The 20,527-nt window shown below is 38.2% G+C and overlaps 1 protein-coding gene and 1 long non-coding RNA gene across 2 annotated transcripts; both read left to right on the forward strand.

Moving 5' to 3' along the window:
• The first annotated feature begins 5,820 nt into the window (after positions 1–5,820).
• Positions 5,821–6,631, forward strand: LOC103436397 (small ribosomal subunit protein uS14z/uS14y/uS14x). Its single transcript, XM_008374825.4, has 3 exons — positions 5,821–6,008; positions 6,232–6,331; positions 6,448–6,631. The coding sequence occupies exons 1-3, from the start codon at positions 5,947–5,949 to the stop codon at positions 6,454–6,456; spliced, it is 171 nt and encodes a 56-aa protein (XP_008373047.1). The 5' UTR covers positions 5,821–5,946; the 3' UTR covers positions 6,457–6,631.
• Positions 6,632–14,613: 7,982 nt separating this feature from the next.
• On the forward strand, positions 14,614–18,530 carry LOC139195699 (uncharacterized). The gene is made up of 2 exons (XR_011580526.1): positions 14,614–15,688; positions 18,473–18,530. It is a non-coding gene; the product is annotated as an uncharacterized lncRNA (long non-coding RNA).
• Positions 18,531–20,527: the final 1,997 nt, after the last annotated feature.

Consider the following 20,527-nt stretch of genomic DNA (forward strand, 5'->3'; position numbering starts at 1 on the left):
CATCACGTACTTTTTTTCCAGAGACCTAATACAAATTAAAGAAAACGTCTTGAAGCTTAAATTGCAAACAAGTCTTACAATAGATCAATCAACACATAGATAATTATAAATTGTGGACAAGCACCGCACCGACTTTAATTTTCATCAAGCTTCACGGTCTCTCTAGTTATGACAGTAAATCCTAGAATGGATATGAACTGTAGTATACGAGCAATGTACAGGGTAGTCCCTTCTAAAGACCATGGTTTACTATATCCTACCTTATTTGTGATAAATTCACTAGTAGAGTCCACTATATATGTAGATGCTAAATTACTACCAGATTCATTTACCTGCAAGGAAAAAATGTAATAATAGGATTACATAAAAATAAAAAAGAATGAAAAAAGGAATAAGAACGACAACTTTGTTGATGAGTCCTGGTTGAAATGAGACTAATTTCCTAATTATCTTTGTTTTTTTCATACGGAGAAGTCTTCATTCAATTGAATTATCTAATCAATTTTGTAATCAAATTTCAATTGATTACCAACTTCAATGGAAAGGTAAATAAAATCTGTGCGAATAAGATTGTACTAATTTTTGTTTATTTTTCGAGATAAATATCATGAACATGCATAAGTAGACATGAAAAAGTTGAAATATATATATATGATTTTAAAATGTTTTTCTTACATCTTCAATGAAAACGACACATTCTACCTTTTCAATAGAAACATTGTTTCCTACGGAATTGGATCCTCTTCGAGGCAATGCCTCGAGATCCTCTTGACCAGACAACACGGACCATTGGATCAAAATCCAACGGCTACAAACAAGGTGGTCCGTCTAAAATTATAATTATTGTAGCCGTTGGATTTCCTACCTCTTTCATTGTTAAGCTGTCTTCTACCAATTCAATGAAAACATCATTTTCCATCTCTTCAATGGAAACATCATCTTATATCTCTTCCATGGAAACATCATCTTATATCTCTTCCATGGAAATGTCATCTTATATATCTTCCATGGAAACGTCATCTTCTACCTCTTAATGAAACCGTCATGTTCTAAGTTCATTTTCTTTTTACTTTCTTTATGTGAAAGGAGATAGAAAGATGAGTTAGGGTTTAAGAGAAGATAAATCGTTTATGAATAAAGGGCTGGAGTTAGAATCTCGCCCAACCTTTTAATTTTTTTCAAAAGATAAAGCAAAAAGATGGCGGGAGTTAGAATTGCTCATATCCTATTTTTATTATATATCTCGAAAGGTCTTTATCAGTCATTTTACAAATGGGTGAACTTGTAATTAAAAATTGTTACGCCCCAATCCCGACATACATCCAAGATCGACACGTGACGTCACCAAGTATCCGTAAATCCAACAAACCCCGCCTCCGAGATATGTACAAAGCATAATTCAAGATTCAAATTGCGTAGTAATTTTCATATACTTTATGGCTGCATCTAACCTCCTTATTAGACTCCTTACGTACCCTAAAAAGGGATCAAGTCATTTGTAGTTCACCATTCACTACACTCTGACATTTATCATAGTACGTTCAAGTAGAAAAGCATAGCATTCCTCAATCATTTATTAGAACTCGACAACCACGAAATTACTAGATCTAAAGCTGCATAACAAACCCACATATGACATTCCAGATTCTCATTCCATCCATCATATAAATCACTATGTTTTCAACATGATACCTCAATCCACAACGTGTAATATATCAAAGAACCAACGAAGTATAGTATTATTCTCAAACCACATTGATTTACTAATCTATTCATAATAATAACAATCATATCCAACGTCACTCCACAATCACGTCAATTAATCAATTCCATGAATCAAAGATGCATGATATTAACGTCTGACTACGTTAATCAATTAATGAAATAACCGATCATTTCATGAATTTAATTAAAGAACTCTACATAATTCCCTACTTGGATTATAAGTAATAACATGGTAAATTTCATTTATATTCACAAGATCTAGTGTGGTTAATCCCCATTCACTCGAATCTAGGGTCGGACTAACTTTATGGAAATGAGCAAGAGTAGGGATTTCGGACCACTCAACGAATCCAACCAAAATATAATTGCCTATTGAAATGTACCAAGTACAACTAATCCTCATCACCCTTAGAATGCATACGATGCCCCATTGCGAATATACCAAGCAGAACCATAGGCATAATCTCACCGTATAGGCAGTGATCACCTATCGTGGATATACCAAGCATGATCACCCCTGAATACGTATGGTCCCCCATTGCAAATATACCAAGCAAGACCACATCCTAATTCTAGGTAGTGATCACCCATCGCGGATATACCAAGCATGATCACTCATAGAATACGTATAGTCCATCATCGCAGATATACCAAGCATGATCACCCCTAACAGTCCCCTATTGTGGATATACTAAGCAAGACTGTATCCTATAGCTCTAGGTAGTGAACACCATTCGCAGATATACCAAGCATGATCACTCCTAGAATGCATATGGTCCCCCATCAAGGAAATACCAAACATAACCATAAGCATAGTCTAATCGTGCATGCGGTGATCATCCATCGCGAATATACCAAGCATGATCACCCTTAAAATACGTATGGTCCCTTATCATGGATATACCAAGCAGGACCATCCATGTACCTCTGCTACATGGTGCAGTTAGATCAACACACAATGCACTTACCTTTATCTCAACATCTATGATTTACATCGTAATCACTTACACTCTCAATTCCTCCTGATCACTAACTACCATGTCACACAAGCCTATATGTTCTACAGAACACTTCTAATAGGATTTTAGGCTCATAATGTCATAACAGTTAACATACATATCATTCATATTATCAAGAAGATAAATAAACACATATATAACACAATATGACGTCCCATACACGTAAACCGATTTATATACTATCTGGGATAACTCACTAACAAATATAGGCCCACTAAGTCCTACATAGTCTATAGTAATATTTAAGATCAATTCATAGCATATTGACCAAAAGTCGAGTCTTTGTAAACAGTGGGGTACACAACCCTATACAAGTCAATTTGGAACATTCGTCCATGGATTTCCGATCCGTAATTTCCCAAGGGTCTCATTTATCTTCTAGAACAATATTCTAAAATTTTGGAACGATCCAACAGTCGGATCTCCACCAATTGCTAGAATTTGGTTGCTATCAACATTTAGTTTAACAAACTTAGAAATTCAATTTGGGAAGATCCGTACATCGGATTCCTAATCCATCAGTTCATATGGTCCTCAAATATTACATACTATAACGTATTAAGGTTTGGTAACGATCCAACGGTCAGATCATCGAATCATATAATGATCAAGTGGCGGTAATATTTAATACTAGATTCAAACTATTGAACCACATCAAAGGGATATCAAAACTGAAATCAGAATGTTGAATTTTACTTAAAAAGGCAACAACGGCCCACTGACCATGGACCACCGCGGGTGGCGGTTTCCGGTGAACGGAAACCCCAAATTCCGACAAACTCTAAAATTCACCAAATTTTGCAGAAATGTACAACTCAATGAGAGGAACAATTTTCGTACCTGGGCCGAAGTCCATTTCGTCCGGGAAGACTCTTGAATTCACCTCGATCCGCCGAAACTCTAGAATTGGGTGTTTTTGAAATCGCTGCCAAATCCCCGACTCTCTAACTGATGATTGGGCATGATTCACTAGAAGAGACGACCTGATTTGGCTATTTTTCTCCTTCTCTCCTTTCCCTCCTTTTTTCTCTTTCTGATTGGTCACCCCCTCCCTCATTTTCTCTCCCGCATCTCTCATTTTCCCCTTTCTCTTGCTGCCACCTGGCAGCTTCTAATCATTTTATTTATTATTATTATTACTAGCATATGGGCACACACAAAGTGTGTAAGAATTTTTTTTTATTTTTGTTTTGAAATAGAAGGAGAGAGGAAGAGAGTGAAAGAGAATGTGAGAGTGGGAAGTTTTTTTTTTATTTTTTTATTTTAATTTTTTTTAATTAGAGATATGTTAGGATTACATGTATGTGAGGCTTTGAAAAAAATAAAGCAAAATTTGGTTGTGTGAAATTACATTTCTACCCCATATTTCTTATTCATATTATGTTTTAATTAGAGAGTTAAAATGGTAATTTCATAGGGTTTTGGTTAACAATGAGTGTTTTATTAATTAGTAGAGATTATATATATATTTCAAACACTAAAACGTCTCTAATTTCTTCATTTCAAGTCTGATTCGCAAACAGTTTTCGTATATGCACTCGTAGGATCAAACTCTATCCAATTATACTTAGTGTGATCCCGTAAAGTCCATGATTTTTTAATGATTACTGACCAAAATTCAAACTTCGTAATTAGTTTAATTAAAATTAAAAGTTAATATAAATTCCCAAAAATAATATAAAATCTCCTTAATACAAATACGTAGTTTGCATTAGTGAAATCCAGGAACAGGATTTCACAAAAATTTTCATTAAACATTGAGAGGGAAGATAAGACAATGAGGTGGGAATAATAACATTCATTACATATTTGCACCTTGAAGTTTTAGAATAACTTTTGGTCTTGATATTTGATCCTTAAATATCTTTTTTCTACTCAAGTTAGTCCTTAAGCTGTTTAGAAGTGTTTTTAATGAGGAAATAATGGTGTTTGCTACAAAAGTTGATATGCTCGATCACGAGAAGGTCTTCCATAATGAAGTCAAATTAGGAGGGTTGTGAAAGGAAGGTGGGGTCAAAAGTGGGTTAGAGTGAGCATGACAAATTTGGGGGTGGAGTACTCAATTTTGTGTCTAGAGTTGCACAAAAACGTGGTCCAGTTGCTGGACCACATAATTTCTCCCCGATCACTTGCCTAACTCTTATGGACATTGTATGACTTGGCTAGGGGTTATGGTAAAGCTGCACATTTCATCAGACTATCTATTTGAGGATTTTTAAGACGGACAATCAATAATCGACAATGTAAATGCATTAGTTATAGAGAGATAGAGTGATTTAGGAAACCCCATTGGATTAGTTCGAATTTAAGCAACTTATCAATTATTGCAATCAAAATAATAAACTATATTAATCGGTTCTCAACTCTTCTCAAGCAAACGTTGATCTGAGAAGGAAGAAAAACCCATCCCAATAAGTTTGAATTGGACAGGTTTTCAATTTTTAAGGACCTAAATTTTATGTCCACTTTTGTAATGAAAGTCTTTAATTGGCCTCAACTCAAGAGTTTAATTGACAAATTTTGGATAAAATATGTTGGCTTTTTAGCCAAAATGATCTGTGAAATTTGTATAACTCTTCACCTTGGTCTCTGAGATTTGAAATCAATACAAGTGGTCTGTGAGATTGCCTACCATCTATCATTTTGGTCATTCCTGAATAGTTATGTTAAATAAAGATTTGAATGACAAAACTATCTGCAATTTAATAAACAATAGATGAAAATGATTTGACAAAAAATTAAAGGTATTTTTGTCATTTTATTCTTATTTAATGAAGATTTTTCACGAAATGAGCAAAATGATTGATTGTTGACAAACTAATGAACAAATTTTATCGATTTCAAATCTCAAAGATCAAAATGAAGAGTTATGAAAATTTAAGGACCATTTTGGATTAAAAAAAAAAAAAAAAAACCAAATATGTTTTAAGGACGAAAGTGAAAAAAATCCCTCAGTTTCGGATTGTCGACCATTTGTAAGTAGACCATTCGTCTACAACTACAAGGGCCGGTTCGGATTGTTTAAATTTGGGTTGCCCGAGCTCTGACCCGCCCAGATAACCCTGGAGCATTCTGAAGGCTAGGGTTTTGACTCTCTCCCTACTATATATACCAACTGCAAAGCAAAATTCCTCCTCGTCCTAAACGGCCCCCGAGTGAATCAGCTGGTACCGCCATAGCTTCTGCTTCCGCCGACTAAATCATGGGGCACTCAAACGTCTGGAATTCTCACCCTAAGAACTACGGCCCTGGATCCCGCACCTGGTGACTCATTTTTCTATTTCTTTGTTAGTTTATTGCGATGTATCTGTGTTACTGCTACCTTTTCAGATTCTGAAAAGATTGTGTTTTTCTGCTTTGAACGTTTTTTGTGTATCTACATTTGGGATTGAGTTCCGATTCGATGCATTGTTTTGTATTCGGGTGTTGGTGCATCTTTGTGGTTAAAATTGTTATTGAGTATGCTTGCTTTGGTTCCTTTGTGCAGTCGCGTGTGTGGAAACCCTCATGGGTTGATCAGGAAGTACGGCCTCATGTGCTGCAGGCAGTGCTTCCGCAGCAATGCCAAGGAGATCGGCTTCATTAAGGTAAAGGCTTCGAGAACCCTTAGCCACCGATCATTTTATGATTCCATTTACGGAGCTGAGCTTTCACCATTTCCACTACGTAATCTGGTTTCATTTTTCAAACTTTATGGTTGCAGTACCGTTAAATGGCAGACATTCAACATTCCAGGACTCGATGTTTTGGCCCAAGAAGAGTAGTATTGGTTTCTGAGTTCTCCTCAACTTTTAAGAAATATTTTTGTTTTAGTTGATCTGCTGTTGAACTTGAATTGGTCGTCAGACTAAGAATACTGTGTTATTAATGAATTAAAGTTTGATTTATGTCCTCTTTCTTGTGGCTGTTTGATGTTTCTCTCGTCCTCGTCTTGGTTATCTCAAGTGACATGTATATATCTCGTTCTTGCTTAGCATTCCTTGGGTCCGAATAAGTTCTTGCTTAACAATCAATCGAATGTCGAACCGAAAAAGTGAACTTGAAACTGGCTGGCAGTGTGTCATCCACTATCTATCTGTAGTGTTTGTTTTGAAGCCGATGTACCATGTTCTCGCTATGTTAGTTATGATGCAGACTAAAGTTGCTTCACCAGATCGGAAGCTTGAGGCGACTTATGATGATTTGCCAGAGGATCACCCCTGGCACTTGCTTCACTTGCAGATAAGTTTTAAGTGTTTGTTTATTCATGTCATCGGTTTTTGTTGTGTTGTCGGTACGGATCAGAATTCATAGCTTCTATGATTGCCTCCACCACAATTAGTTATCTGTCAACCGTGCTAAGATGATCGAACATTTTCTTGCCAGATTATTTGTTTGAAATTTGAAATATTTTGTAGATTGTGTCAAGATTTGGAGTGGTCGATAAATGAATGCTATGAGAACTGAAATTGAAAAAATGGTATGTGGTCTATAGACTTTGCCCATAAAATGTTTGATTAACTAGCGAACCCGGTGGTAGATCATTGGATGTTAAAAAAATTCCGTTGTGAAATGGTTTATTTTTTTTGACATGTTAAAAGAGTTTGTATGGGATGTTAAAAGCAGGCTCGTCAATTTTTTTGAATCACTCGTTAACTTGACAAGAAATGTTACGAAAATAACAGGTTTCGAATCAACAAGTTGGGTCATTGTCAAGTCACCTGTTAAGAACTCGATAATATATTATGTGCCAGATTTAGACATTAAGCTTGTTAATTTCTTGCATGACTTGTTAACTGGACATGAACAACAAGATTCTTTAACTTATTGGGTCGATATCGAGTTATTAGTTAAAGTTTTTTTTTTTTTTTTTCAGATAACGAGTTTAACACGACACGGTCCATTAAGATAGATAAGATCTGACAAACATGATCCGTTTACCAAACTTCATTATAAGCACTCTAAATATGTCGTCCTAATTAAAGAAATGTGTGCGCATGAATTTTTCTGGGATTGTCGATGGTAGTTTTCTTTATGTATTTGCAGACTATCATAGGCACTCTATACTTGTTTATCTTGCTGTCCTAAGAAATGTGCTTTAGTAAATTCGAGTGTAGAATTATATCATAAACAAATCCGCTTCCACAAAACTTGTATGCAGCATCAAACGCATAGGGAATAGACTAACCTTTGTTTGCATTGAAATTGAAAGAATTCATGTCTTGCATATATTTAAAAGGATAATTCTCACTTTACTGCTTTAAATTATTGTGGTTTTCGAACTTTCATACATCAAGTTTTTTTTTTTTTTTTTTTTTTTTTTCATTCCAGTATCGTACTTAAAATGAGAATTGTGACACTTTCATACATCTGTTAAGTTTTTCGTAAAAACTTCCTTTAACTCGTGATGTGGCTCTTACGTGAATACTGATTGAACGTCACATGTCATATCGCTCCATGTGGACATTAACAAATTAAAAAATAACCCCATAAATAAACATATAATATTTTTGTTTGTACCATACTTAGGGCCTCTGCATTTAGATCTCGTATAAATACTCGGGGGACTCAAATGTAATTATGTAATAAATGAATGGGCAAATATGTAAAAAGGGGAAGAACCCTTAGTCTATAAAAGGACCTCATCACCCTCACAATCCTCAAGCTCTGAGACCAGAGCAAGGCCTCACTGTCATATTCCAAGGGCTCTCACCCTCATATTCCAGGGGCTCTCACCCTTACAATCATCTCACAAACAAAGAAATACAATATCAGTGTGGACGTAGCCCAAACATTGGGGTGAATCACGATACATCTTGTGTTCTTTACATTTCTTGCAGATTCACGGTTGGATTTACATTGTTCCAAGACCTCTGGTTTTGTGCATCAACATTTGGTGCCGTCTGTGGGAATCGACACAAAAAACTATGTCGGTTCTCTCTCAATTTTTCATCTCACCACCGTGAGACCTCACCACACTCCACTATGAATCTGCAGAAACCCAGAACCTCCCTCGTTGGGCTTTTCCAAAAAACCCCCACAAACACAAAACCGCTCGTCCCTCCCTCTTACTTTCTCTCTCTAAAAACTCCAGATTCAGAAAAGCTCTCTCTAAACTAAGCTTTCTCTCTCTAGAATCTGCAGCAATGATAGACAGTATGTTGAGGCTCTCTTTCCTCTGACCCCAAGCTCCTCTTCAGCTACACCACCAACTCCTCCAGTGTTAACCACTTGGGCTTCAACTGTGAACGGCCACTCACCCGCCTCATGCACCACGGATTCATCACCGCCAATCCTACCGTTGTTCAGCATATCCTGAAGACCAACTTCCCCAACTACCAAAAAGGACAAAGAGCACCTGGATTCGAACTGACCTCTTCGACGATGGCATTTTCAACATCGATGGAGATAACTAGAAGTTCCAGCGCCAAGTCTCCAACCACGAGTTAAACACCAAGTCTCTGCGTAAATTTTTCGAACAGGTGGTCGACACCGAGCTTTCCGACCGCTTTATTCTAATTCTCTCTGCCGCCCTCGAGCCTCCAAACCTACCACCATCTCAATCTGCTCCTCAAACACAACACGACCGTGACTTTCGTGTTCGCAAACTCGGATCCAAAACTCGAGAACCACGAACTCAGTCGTGCCTGGACTTTCTGACGAGTTTTCCGTCGTTGTCCGGGCTAATAGCAAAAGAGAAGTCCACTGCAGGACTTCGACGAGTTGCAGAGAGAAACACCACCGGAGACTACGTCAACGGGTTGTCATCTTATTATGAGGGGGTCTTTCTCGCTCAAGGCAAGACCATGAGCGTTTGCCTCAGGTCAAACAATTACACCGACCCGACTCGACCCGACTTCTCTGTTCCCTTCGACACTCGATGTTACAGAAGATACTAGAGAACGAGATATACTCCAAAGACGATCTCCGGGAGCTTCTCAACTGTTTCCTGCAGCTTAACTCTCCCTGCAACCATGGCATTATTATCAGGGTCTTCACTGAGATCTGGAATGCTGTTTTCTCTGTCCGGTCTGGAGGTTCGACGTTGCTGCACTTTGCGAGCAACAAGTCATGTGACTACGAGCTAAAGCTATATCTTGTGCACGTGCAACGGAGTTGGGAGACTGAGTTTCCATTTACATGTTGAGTTAAGAAGAAAACAATGGGATTAAATCAAGTTACTTTGCTGTCTGTGGCCACGTCATCGACTCCGGGCTTGTTCAAGCCGTTCAGCCTGAGATCCGTGGACGAAAAGACTTCATGCTCGGCCGTGGACGATGGTCTTGTGATGAACAACCTGACAGTGGCGGCTGTTACGCACGTGCTCAACAACAAGCGCGACTTCCCCTCCGTCAACGGCAGCATATTGGGACAACAAGCAATAACTCAAAGAGCTCAATGGCCCATGCCTTGCATCTTCTTTGCAGGGTGGTAGCCATGTGAAATATTTTCTGAGAAAGCAAAAGATGACCTTGGGTGGACATAGAATGAGCGGGGAGATCAAGAAAAGCAAAAGATAAATTTCTTATTATTATTATTCTATCATGATTCCTTTTGTCTGTCAGGTGAAGAGACATGGAGAGTGCAGTGGAAAAGCAAAAGCAAAGCAAAAAAAACAAAAGCAAAGCAGAAAAACAAAAGCAAAAGCAGGAAAGCAAAAGCAAATCAGAAAAACAAAAGCAAAAGTAGAAAGCAAAAACAGATAAAAAAATCAGACATAATTGCGGTGGTGATGGCATGCAGAATAGGGAATTATGGGCGTGACCCATTAAGCAGAGGGTTAGATTTATTTTTGAACGATGTGATTTATTTTTCTTATCATTCGGAGACATCTGTATAACCCCATTAGAGGGTAATAATCATACAAAAAAAATAACACATCATCCTAATAACAATCATACACATCATACTGATCATACATATCTAACCACATTTCATAAACGTTTCCAAGCTACAGTCGAATCACAATTAATAAACATAGATCGATGCTAAAAATAAAATAACACTACAATAGAAAGCATATTTAATTAACAAGTATAACTCAATATGATGCCACTAATACATATATCGAGACACACGTCAACCGAGAATGGCACGCCATCGTGATGAGCCAACTAAGTTCCATCAAGCCTCAACAACAAACTAGAGATAAACGACACTTTAGAGTATAGCATGTTGACTAGAACGTCAACTATCGATAAGGTAGGTCCATTAAGATCAACAATCTAAGGTTATTCAAATTGGAAGATCCTCACATCGGATTTCCAATCCGTAAGTTCTCAAAGGTCCAACAACTGATACGACGATCCAACGATCGGATTGTCGTCAATCATACAAACAAATGGTGGTCCAATTTGATCACCACATCAAACAATTGAATTTTGGGAAACCGAGCTAGGCATAGGTTCATAGGGTCACTAGAAGGTATTTAGTGCTTAGACAACACTTGTGGACGGTCCCACGCACCGCTACACGCGATGGTAGCCATGGTGAAGGGTTTGAAAACCCAAATTTTCAACCTTAACCAAAAAGGCTCAAATTTACGTGGTACCTAGAGCTCAACAAGGGAAACATTATTCACAACTAGGCCAACGACAAATTCTAACCAGAAACCATCCAAATTCATTGGGGAAAAACCGGGTTTCTAGGGTTCTAAACACCTAACTCTAAAACAAATACGAAAGCACAAACCAAGCATACCATCATGAAGATTATGAAGAGTAGATGAAGTTTAATACCTCACTCGAAAGAAATGGTTGCCGAAATCACCGGAAAAATAATAAAATCGCCGGAAACCCATGGAACTTTGCTGCCTCGAACTGGAAAATGGATAAGAAAATGGGAAATCTAATACTGCAGAGATGTAGGGCTCGTCAAGAGCTTTCCATGGACACCAAGATCACCCAAAACGGAGATCGGATGAAGGAGATATGAGCGGATCAAGTTTGCGGGTTAACAGATCTAATTCGCCCCAAAACGGGTTAGAATCAGACCCCCTCTGCCTTTTTTTTTTTTTTTTTTGTTCTTCTTCTTTTCTCTCGCCACCCTGTGGCTTTTCTTTCGTTCTCTCTTTTGGCCACTCCCGTGGCTTTTTCTTCTGTTTTCATTTTTTTTAGCAACAACTTCAAATGTCCGTAACTATACCGTTATAATCCAAATTCGCAAACGTCTTTCGCCTATGCATTTGTGATCTCGATATCTATTCAACAATATAAATTGTGAACTCGAATGGTCTATGAATTTTAAATAATTAATTTCCCGAAAAATAATATAAAATCTCTATAATACCAATACGTAGATTATTATAATGAAATCCAGGAACGGGATTTCACAATCGCAACAAACCGCGGTTATGAAGTGGCTGTAGATCGGAGCAGAGATGAGCAAGGAGTAACACCAATTGGGGTATGAAGAAATGGGCAGATTGCAAAGGAGAGCAAGGGAAAAACAGCAACAAGGAAGACAACATAACAGAGAAAGCACAACCACTGACCCTAACAACAACTAGGGTCAGTGGCATCGGAGTTGATCGAAAGTGGAACCCTCACATAAGCGGTGGTGAGAAAGGTCTCTCAAGCAGAGAGAAAGTCTCTCACAAGGAGAGAAAGAAGATCACCGCCCACTTGAGTTTGGCTTCAACCCTTTCAAAACTTAAATCTCTTCAACCGCAAGAAATTGTCTCGAATTTTATACAATCTAGGATATGAAGCGAAACAAACAGGACACCAAATGAAATGGTTAGCTCAACTGTGCTACTAATGTATGGCCTAAATATTGGTATGGAATACGGACTAGAACACAGGTATAGACAATGATATGATTTTGTTACATGTTCGAAGATTTATTGAGGATTATTGTTGGGTATGAAAAACAACTCTAAGACGTTAGCAGCTCTTAACAGTCATTTGATCATTGTGTATTGTGGTTCATTTCTCAGACTTAATTATTTGGGATCTTGGAACACTGTAGGGGTAAATTATCAACTTTAAGTTCCATATTAGTTAGGTAATGTAAGATGAAAAGATTTCCCGGATGATTTACTTACTATACTATGTTGATGACCAGGAGGTAATTCATGTATACTTTTTCTTCAAAGAAAATTGTAGCAATGGTTTATCAACTTAAATTCTATTGGAGCAATGGTCCCTCAGCTAAATATTCATGACCATTGGTCCCTTAACTCATCAAAACGTATCGCTATCGTCATTTTCATGAACTCTGTCAAAATAAGTCATGTTGGAAGGACCATTGCTACATTTGGGTTCAAGTTGAGGGATCATTGCTCAAATTGGGTTAAAGTTGAGTGACCATTTCTCCAATTGGGTTAAAGTTGAGGGACCAGTGCAACAAATTTTTCTCATTTGGTTTTCCATATTTACCTCTTCATTCAGCCTCTCGTGCATAACACATGATTTATTTTGAAGGAAGTTGTAACGAAGTTGACAAAAATGACCATAGCTGCACGTTTTGACGAGTTAGGGGACCAATGACCATAAATTTTTAGTTAAGGGACCATTACTCCAGTTGAGTTAAAGTTAATGGATCATTGCTACAATTTCATTTTTTCTTCAAGATCTCTATGTAAAAAGGAATTTTTTTTCATCCATTTGATACAATGGCCACTCATGGTTGACAGCCATTGACAAGAGAACCCTTACGGTGTTCATTTTGGCATCTGGATCAAATGTCTTCTAGTAATCAACCCCAAAAGTTTAAGTAAACCCTCAAGCCACCAATCTAACCTTGTGTCTTTCAGTTGACCCATTTGAGTGAAACTTGGTCTTGTAAATCCATCTACTGCCCACAACCTTTTTACCCCTTGGAAGTTCAACTACACTCAAATTTTTATTGTCATCTGGAAATGCTATGGAAATGCTTATACGGTAATACGATTGACCTTTGACCTCTTTGATGAGAGATTTTTTATGTGCACGAAACATGAGATGATACACTATCTATATGAGTGGTGAGATACTTGTAATAAAAAAATTAACAAAATAAATAAAAATTTCAACTACTTATATAATAACACATGATGTATCACTCGTGTTTCTGAGCACAATGAAAAATTTGTCCTCTTTGAGCCACCGTGTAAATGCTTCCTTGACCCGAAAGATGCATTAGGTTAGCATTCTATATAAGATGGTTGAGAATGGATGTAAAGTAGTGATGCAAGACTATACAAACTAGAATTTGTGTTTAAATTTTGAACAATAGTATTAAAAACCGGGAGATTTTACGATTTTTGGTGTTGCTTGTGTCACAACATCCATCCAATGTCCCTTCCAATGGTAGCTACTCTTAAAGAACTTTGAGGATATTAAATATCATTTCAAGCTTAGGGGAGAGGATTGATAAACCATATTGTATATACGACTAGCTAGCTTATTTGATGAACTTGGACCATAGAAACCTGTCCTACTTGTCGATCGAGGAACATATCACAGTTTAATTGATAAACTATTTTTTATGAATCTTATCACAATGTCACACACGAGCTGGATCAAAGTGCTTGATGAATGTGGCAATGACTTGGAGTTACGTTCTAGCTTTGGATACATAAATAATTATTGTTTATGATTTATGTTGGAATTTAGGATTATTTTATTGTTTGAATTTGGACTTAGCCCATTAGTATTAGGATTTTGTTTTCTTGCTTATTAGGGTTATGTTAGTTCTTTATATATATATAATGTTTTGTAGCTCGTAGAATAATATGTTAGTCACAATGTAGCCTCTTAGGGTTTTGTAGTCGTTCTGACATTCTCATTTGTTTAATAATATTTTTATTATTTTGTTAGTCTTGTTCGTTGCGCACTCTGATATTCAACTTAGTATTAGAGCAGTTTCAATCTTCGGGATTTAATTTGCTTGTGTCTGGTATCGGTCTGTCCGTCACTCCCTTATCTCTTCCGCTTCTTTGTTGTCGGTTTGCTTTATTGTGGTGCCTAGAAGTTGTTTAGGATTTGTGTTTCTATTAAAAAAAGGAAAAAAAGAAGTATGTAGAAGATGAGAAATTTGAAGCCTAGTCACTGGAGTCGAGCTTCCAGAGCCTCGTTGCGCTGGAGACAACACGACCACCCCCGCTGTGACTCCCGTCCACCTGAACAGTACTCGTACACCCATATTTGCACCACACCTTCACCTTTCAGTAGTCTCGAATCCGCTGGACCCGCATCGATTCCACGCACCACCACCTGCCATCGAACTCAGATCGTCAAATCTGGTGACTTGTTGCCTCAGCTGGAACATGTGTGCTACTGCACTCGCATAATGAACCACCGTTGCTGCTGCTTGAATCAACTCGTTGAATCTAGTCATATCCACACCGCGTCACCATCAGGTTAAATCCAGAAAGTTTGTTTGAAGAAACTGTTGAGGATTTTGTGCCAACATTATTGCCATGGTTTGAAGAATGATTATGGTTGCTGTATTTCAAAGTTGTTGGGAAAGAAGAAAATTACATGTTTGTTGGGCCACTTGTGTTTGAGGCCTACTGGTTGCAGGGCCTGTTAAGCTTTATCTGATTGTTTTTAAGAAAGGTTGCGCCATATAGTGTTTGTTGTTGCCCACCACAACAATTGTTCGAGTGCTTGAACTTGTGACCACCCGAATTTGCTTGTTTGTCTGGATTGTTCGTTTACTTGCTTGATTGCTCGCCTACTTGCCTTGTCGTGTCCGCCTAACAGAGCTTGCCTTGTCGTGTCCGCGAAACAGAGCTTGCCTTGTCGTGTCCGCCTAACGTAGCTTACATCTGCATCTGCTTGTTGGCAAACTCATGACTTGTACCGCCATGAGTTTGACCGGGGGTGTTGGAATTTAGGATTATTTTATTGTTTGAATTTGGGCTTAGCCCATTAGTATTAAGGTTTTGTTCTTGCTTATTAGGGTTAGGTTAGTTCTCTATATATATGGTGCTTTGTAACTGGTAGAATAATATGTTAGTCACAATGTAGCCTCTTAGGGTGCGTTTGTTGCCCCGGACTGTCTCGGACTGGACTAGGTGCAGGGACTAAGCTGGACTAGCTTAGACTGGACTAAGCTGGACTAACTTAGTGAAGCGTTTGGTGCAGTCTCGGACTAAGAAGCAGGATAATAAAAAAAAGAACTATTCACCAGATATGTGCTTGCTTAGAGTAGGACTACAAATTTTTGCCATTGTGTAATAGAGTAATGCTACAAAACTCATGATATGGGTTAATTGGAGCATATTTTTGCCATGTATATTATGAATCTTAAAAAAAGAGGACAATTGTTTTGTTTCTATTACTTGCTAATAGAATTGGGACATACTATAGTTGGGGCATACTATTTATAAATAGTTGAGTTTAATTTGCAAATGTAGCTTGGTTTAAACTCTATCACCCAAAAGAAGAAAAAGAATAGTGCCCAATACATGCAACTTCAACAAATACAAGTACATAAGAAGATACTTGTGACAAGTCAATCTTTGCCTTCCGTTTATGCTCATTTTCTCTGCAACCAACAAACATAGAATATTGCAATTTAGCATTAACCCCACACGGTACAAAACATTGACATTGTAATATCATGGTTATAAACCAAGTATACACACACACACACAGGGACAAATGTGCAAAATACACACACACACACACACACTCACACTCACAGTCAAACACTCACACACTCACACACACACACACACTCACACAAACAGGTTACACACACACAAACACACTCACTCACACACACACACACGCGGGCAGAGTGCAACACACTCATACACTTACACAGTCACACACACACACATAAACAGGTTACACACACAAACACAGATTACACACACACACACAAACACAAACACACTCACACTCACACTCACACACAAACACAGTCACACACACACACACACACGGGGACAGAGTGCAACACACTCATACACTCACACACACACTCCGTTTTTACACTCACACACACACACTCACACTCACACTCACACACAAACACAGTCACACACACACACACACACACATGGGGACAGTGCAACACACTCTTATCCTCACACACACACTCCGTTTTTATACTCACACACACACACACACACACACACACACACACACACACACACACACACACACTCACACACAAACACAGTCACACACACACACACGGGGACAGAGTGCAACACACTCATACACTCACACACACACTCCGTTTTTACACTCACACACACACACACACACACACACACACACTCACACTCACACTCACACACAAACACAGTCACACACACACACACACACGGGGACAGAGTGCAACACACTCATACACTCACACACACACTCCGTTTTTACAGTCACACACACACACACACTCACACTCACACTCACACACAAACACAGTCACACACACACACACACACGGGGACAGAATGCAACACATTCTTACCCTCACACACACACACTCCGTTTTTATACTCACACACACACACACACTCACACACACAAACATAGTCACACACACACACACACACGGGGACAGAGTGCAACACACTCATACACTCACACACACACACACACACACACACACACACACACTCACACTCACACTTACACTCACACTCACACACAAACACACACGGGGACAGAGTGCAACACACTCTTACCCTCACACACACACTCCGTTTTTATACTCACACACACACACACACACACTCACACACACACACACACACGGACAGAGTGCAACACACTCATACACTCACACTCACACTCACACAGGTTACACACTCACACCCACACAGGTTACACACACACACAAACACACTCACACACACACACACACACACACACACACACACACACTCACATACACACACAAACACATATTACACACACATACACGGACAGATTACACACACACATTCACACACACATTTTACACACACAACTCACACACACATATTTTACACACACAGGTTACACACACAACTCACACACATACACACAAACACAGATTACACACACACACACACGGACAGATTACACACACATTTTACACACACAACTCACACATAGGTTACACACACAACTCACACACACACACACACATAGATTACACAGGTTACACACAGATTACACACACACACACACACAAACACACTCACACACACACAAACACACAGACAAATTACACACAGTACACACAAACACACACACAGAGAGCACACACCTGAGACTAATCTCAATTTCATCTTATGAAAACCCCAAATTCTAATCTCAAATTCACCTAAATATCAAAACCCTAATTTGTTCAATTGCAAATCCACTTGTATATTATGAATTTCTCAAACCCAAAACAACAAAATAAAATAAACCTCAGTTAATATCACAAACAAATCCACACAAATCAACGAAAAAAATCGAAGATTCGAAGCTTACCAACTTGGGGCAGATGACAGCGACCAGATGCTGTAAGGACGACGATGAGCGTGAGGACGATGTGGGAGCACGGCAAGGACGACGACGAGGGCAGACGCAGAGATGAGGACGATGTGGGATGTGGGATGTGGGATGTGGGAAGACGCAGAAAATCTGTCGATGGTTTCTCTGGCTTACGAGTCCGCCCGAAATTGGGATCCCTCGTGAAGAACAGCTAAGCCCCCCCTTAGTCCTAGCGAATCCCACCTAAGCTCATTAAAGCTAATCCCGGTGCCCACCAAACACCGGACTATAGTCTAGTCCAGTCCAGTCCCAGCGAATCCTGTCAAACAAACGTGCCCTTAGGGTTTTGTAGCCATTCCGGCATTCTCATTTGTTTAATAATATTCTTATTATTTTGTTAGTCTTGTTCGTTATGCACTCTGATATTCAACTATGCATTGTATAGGGATATCATTTACAGAATGACGACGAACTGCCTATACATGATTTTGTGAACTACACATGATACGAGAATGTGCCAAGTTGTTGTTGATGAAATTATGGAATTATGGAAGTGGTTAAGATCTTTTGCGTAGTTGAGCTGGAGTGTTGGATGTATCAGGTCTCAGGTCAGCTTAAAGTGTACGGGTTATTTATCGGGTAATTTGGAACTGGCAACAAAAAGTTAGACAGGACGACTAACAAAATAATGGGGTTGGGATGTTTTGGGAACGGGTTTAGTTTGTAAAGTTGAGCATTACATATCACAACTATCGTGGTAAAATGTATGATATAGGACATGCATATCATTTCATATGTGTTTTTAAGTATTCATTGATAATTGAATTTTGTCAATTATATATGTGAAGGTATAAGTCCCTACTGAGCTTTTCAAGCTCATCCTAACTATATTTTGCAGGTATATGAACTAGGCAATTCAAAAGGGTAGGCAAGATGAGATGAAATTGGAAAGGAGGCTTGAGCTGTTCTTGTTATTGTAAGAAATAAGAGTTTTATTATTTCTTTGTAACCTTGTAAAGAATTTTTGGTTAATTTTATAAGAGGAATTATTTTCACACAATTGGCTTTCTTTTATTTGTTTATTTCTTAAGACCTGGATCCGGAGCGTGACATAAAAGGATTCTTAGATATCGAAAGGGCAACATCGATTTTGATACTCATTTTCAAATTGGTACTTTAGATTTGAGATAGGAGATCAATTTCTGGTTTTGTTATTCTTCTTGGTCCAAAAAACAACATACCGTCTCTTGGCCCTCCACAGAGGCAGAGTATGGGACTATGACAACTACCACTCTTGAAGTTGTGTGGATACTTCAGTTGTTATCAGACTTGCATGTGTCTATTCCTCATGCTTCTGTTTTACATTGTGATCGTAATCGGCGGGGACTCTTGGAAAACAATGATCAACCACTAGAACTATAATTTGCCAATTCATAACTTGTATTTTGATCCTTGTATTAGCATCATATTTTGTATCCCAACTCCTGAACTACTTTGTGCATTACAACATCTTCAATGATTGAGAAGATCACCTAAACTAAAAAAGCACAAAAGTAAGTACCTGCATAATAATCTACTTCACCAACCCACTTAACTAAAATTTCTTCTCCTCCAAGTTATTTTCCAAATCCTCTTTTCCAGATGCCTTTTTTCAACATCAATCAATTCTCTAGCTATCATTCAGGTAAAAGTTTCTGCAAGTCATTCGATTACTCAATCTCATTAATACTCACCATTGCCAATCCAAAAGCCATGCACCTTAACCGCACTTGTTTTAATGGTTTATCTCTTCTTAATGGTGAAAAATGTTCCAATCGACGTCAAAACTCCCCGTCACCTTGGATTATAAAACTATAGAATGTTAAGATTGCATATAGGTTACCCAACGACGTCCCACTACTAACTACTCCAACACTGATATTATCTCTAACTTAATGACTTGCACAGCTCGTACTCATCACATTCGTATTTTAGGGTAAAATTAGTCACATTTTTTTTTTTAATTTGGAAAATAAATGGTCACACTCGTTTCATTGTGGGGTTGGAGAGGAAAGGAGAAGCAATGTTATTGAAAATCTATGGGGGTGGTGCAGACAAAATCATTCTTCTAGTTTATAATCACTTTCAAAACAAACTAACTAATACACAATTAAACAAACATCTAGTGGGTGTGTTACTTTTAAACTAATTATTCAACTGGAGTGTACCTTAAGGCACATGGCTGCAACAAAAATCCAAAGCTATCATCATTTCAGGACATATATTAGCCTTAACTAAAACCAAAAGATGTCATTCCATAATTGGTGAATCCATAATATAGGGTGATAAGGGGTTCTTAACAGATTTGTATTATAAGACTTGTAGTTCAAGTAGTTAAGAGTGTTTATTCACGCACTC

Source organism: Malus domestica, chromosome 05, assembly GCF_042453785.1.
Source record: "Malus domestica chromosome 05, GDT2T_hap1".
Classification (NCBI taxonomy): domain Eukaryota; kingdom Viridiplantae; phylum Streptophyta; class Magnoliopsida; order Rosales; family Rosaceae; genus Malus; species Malus domestica.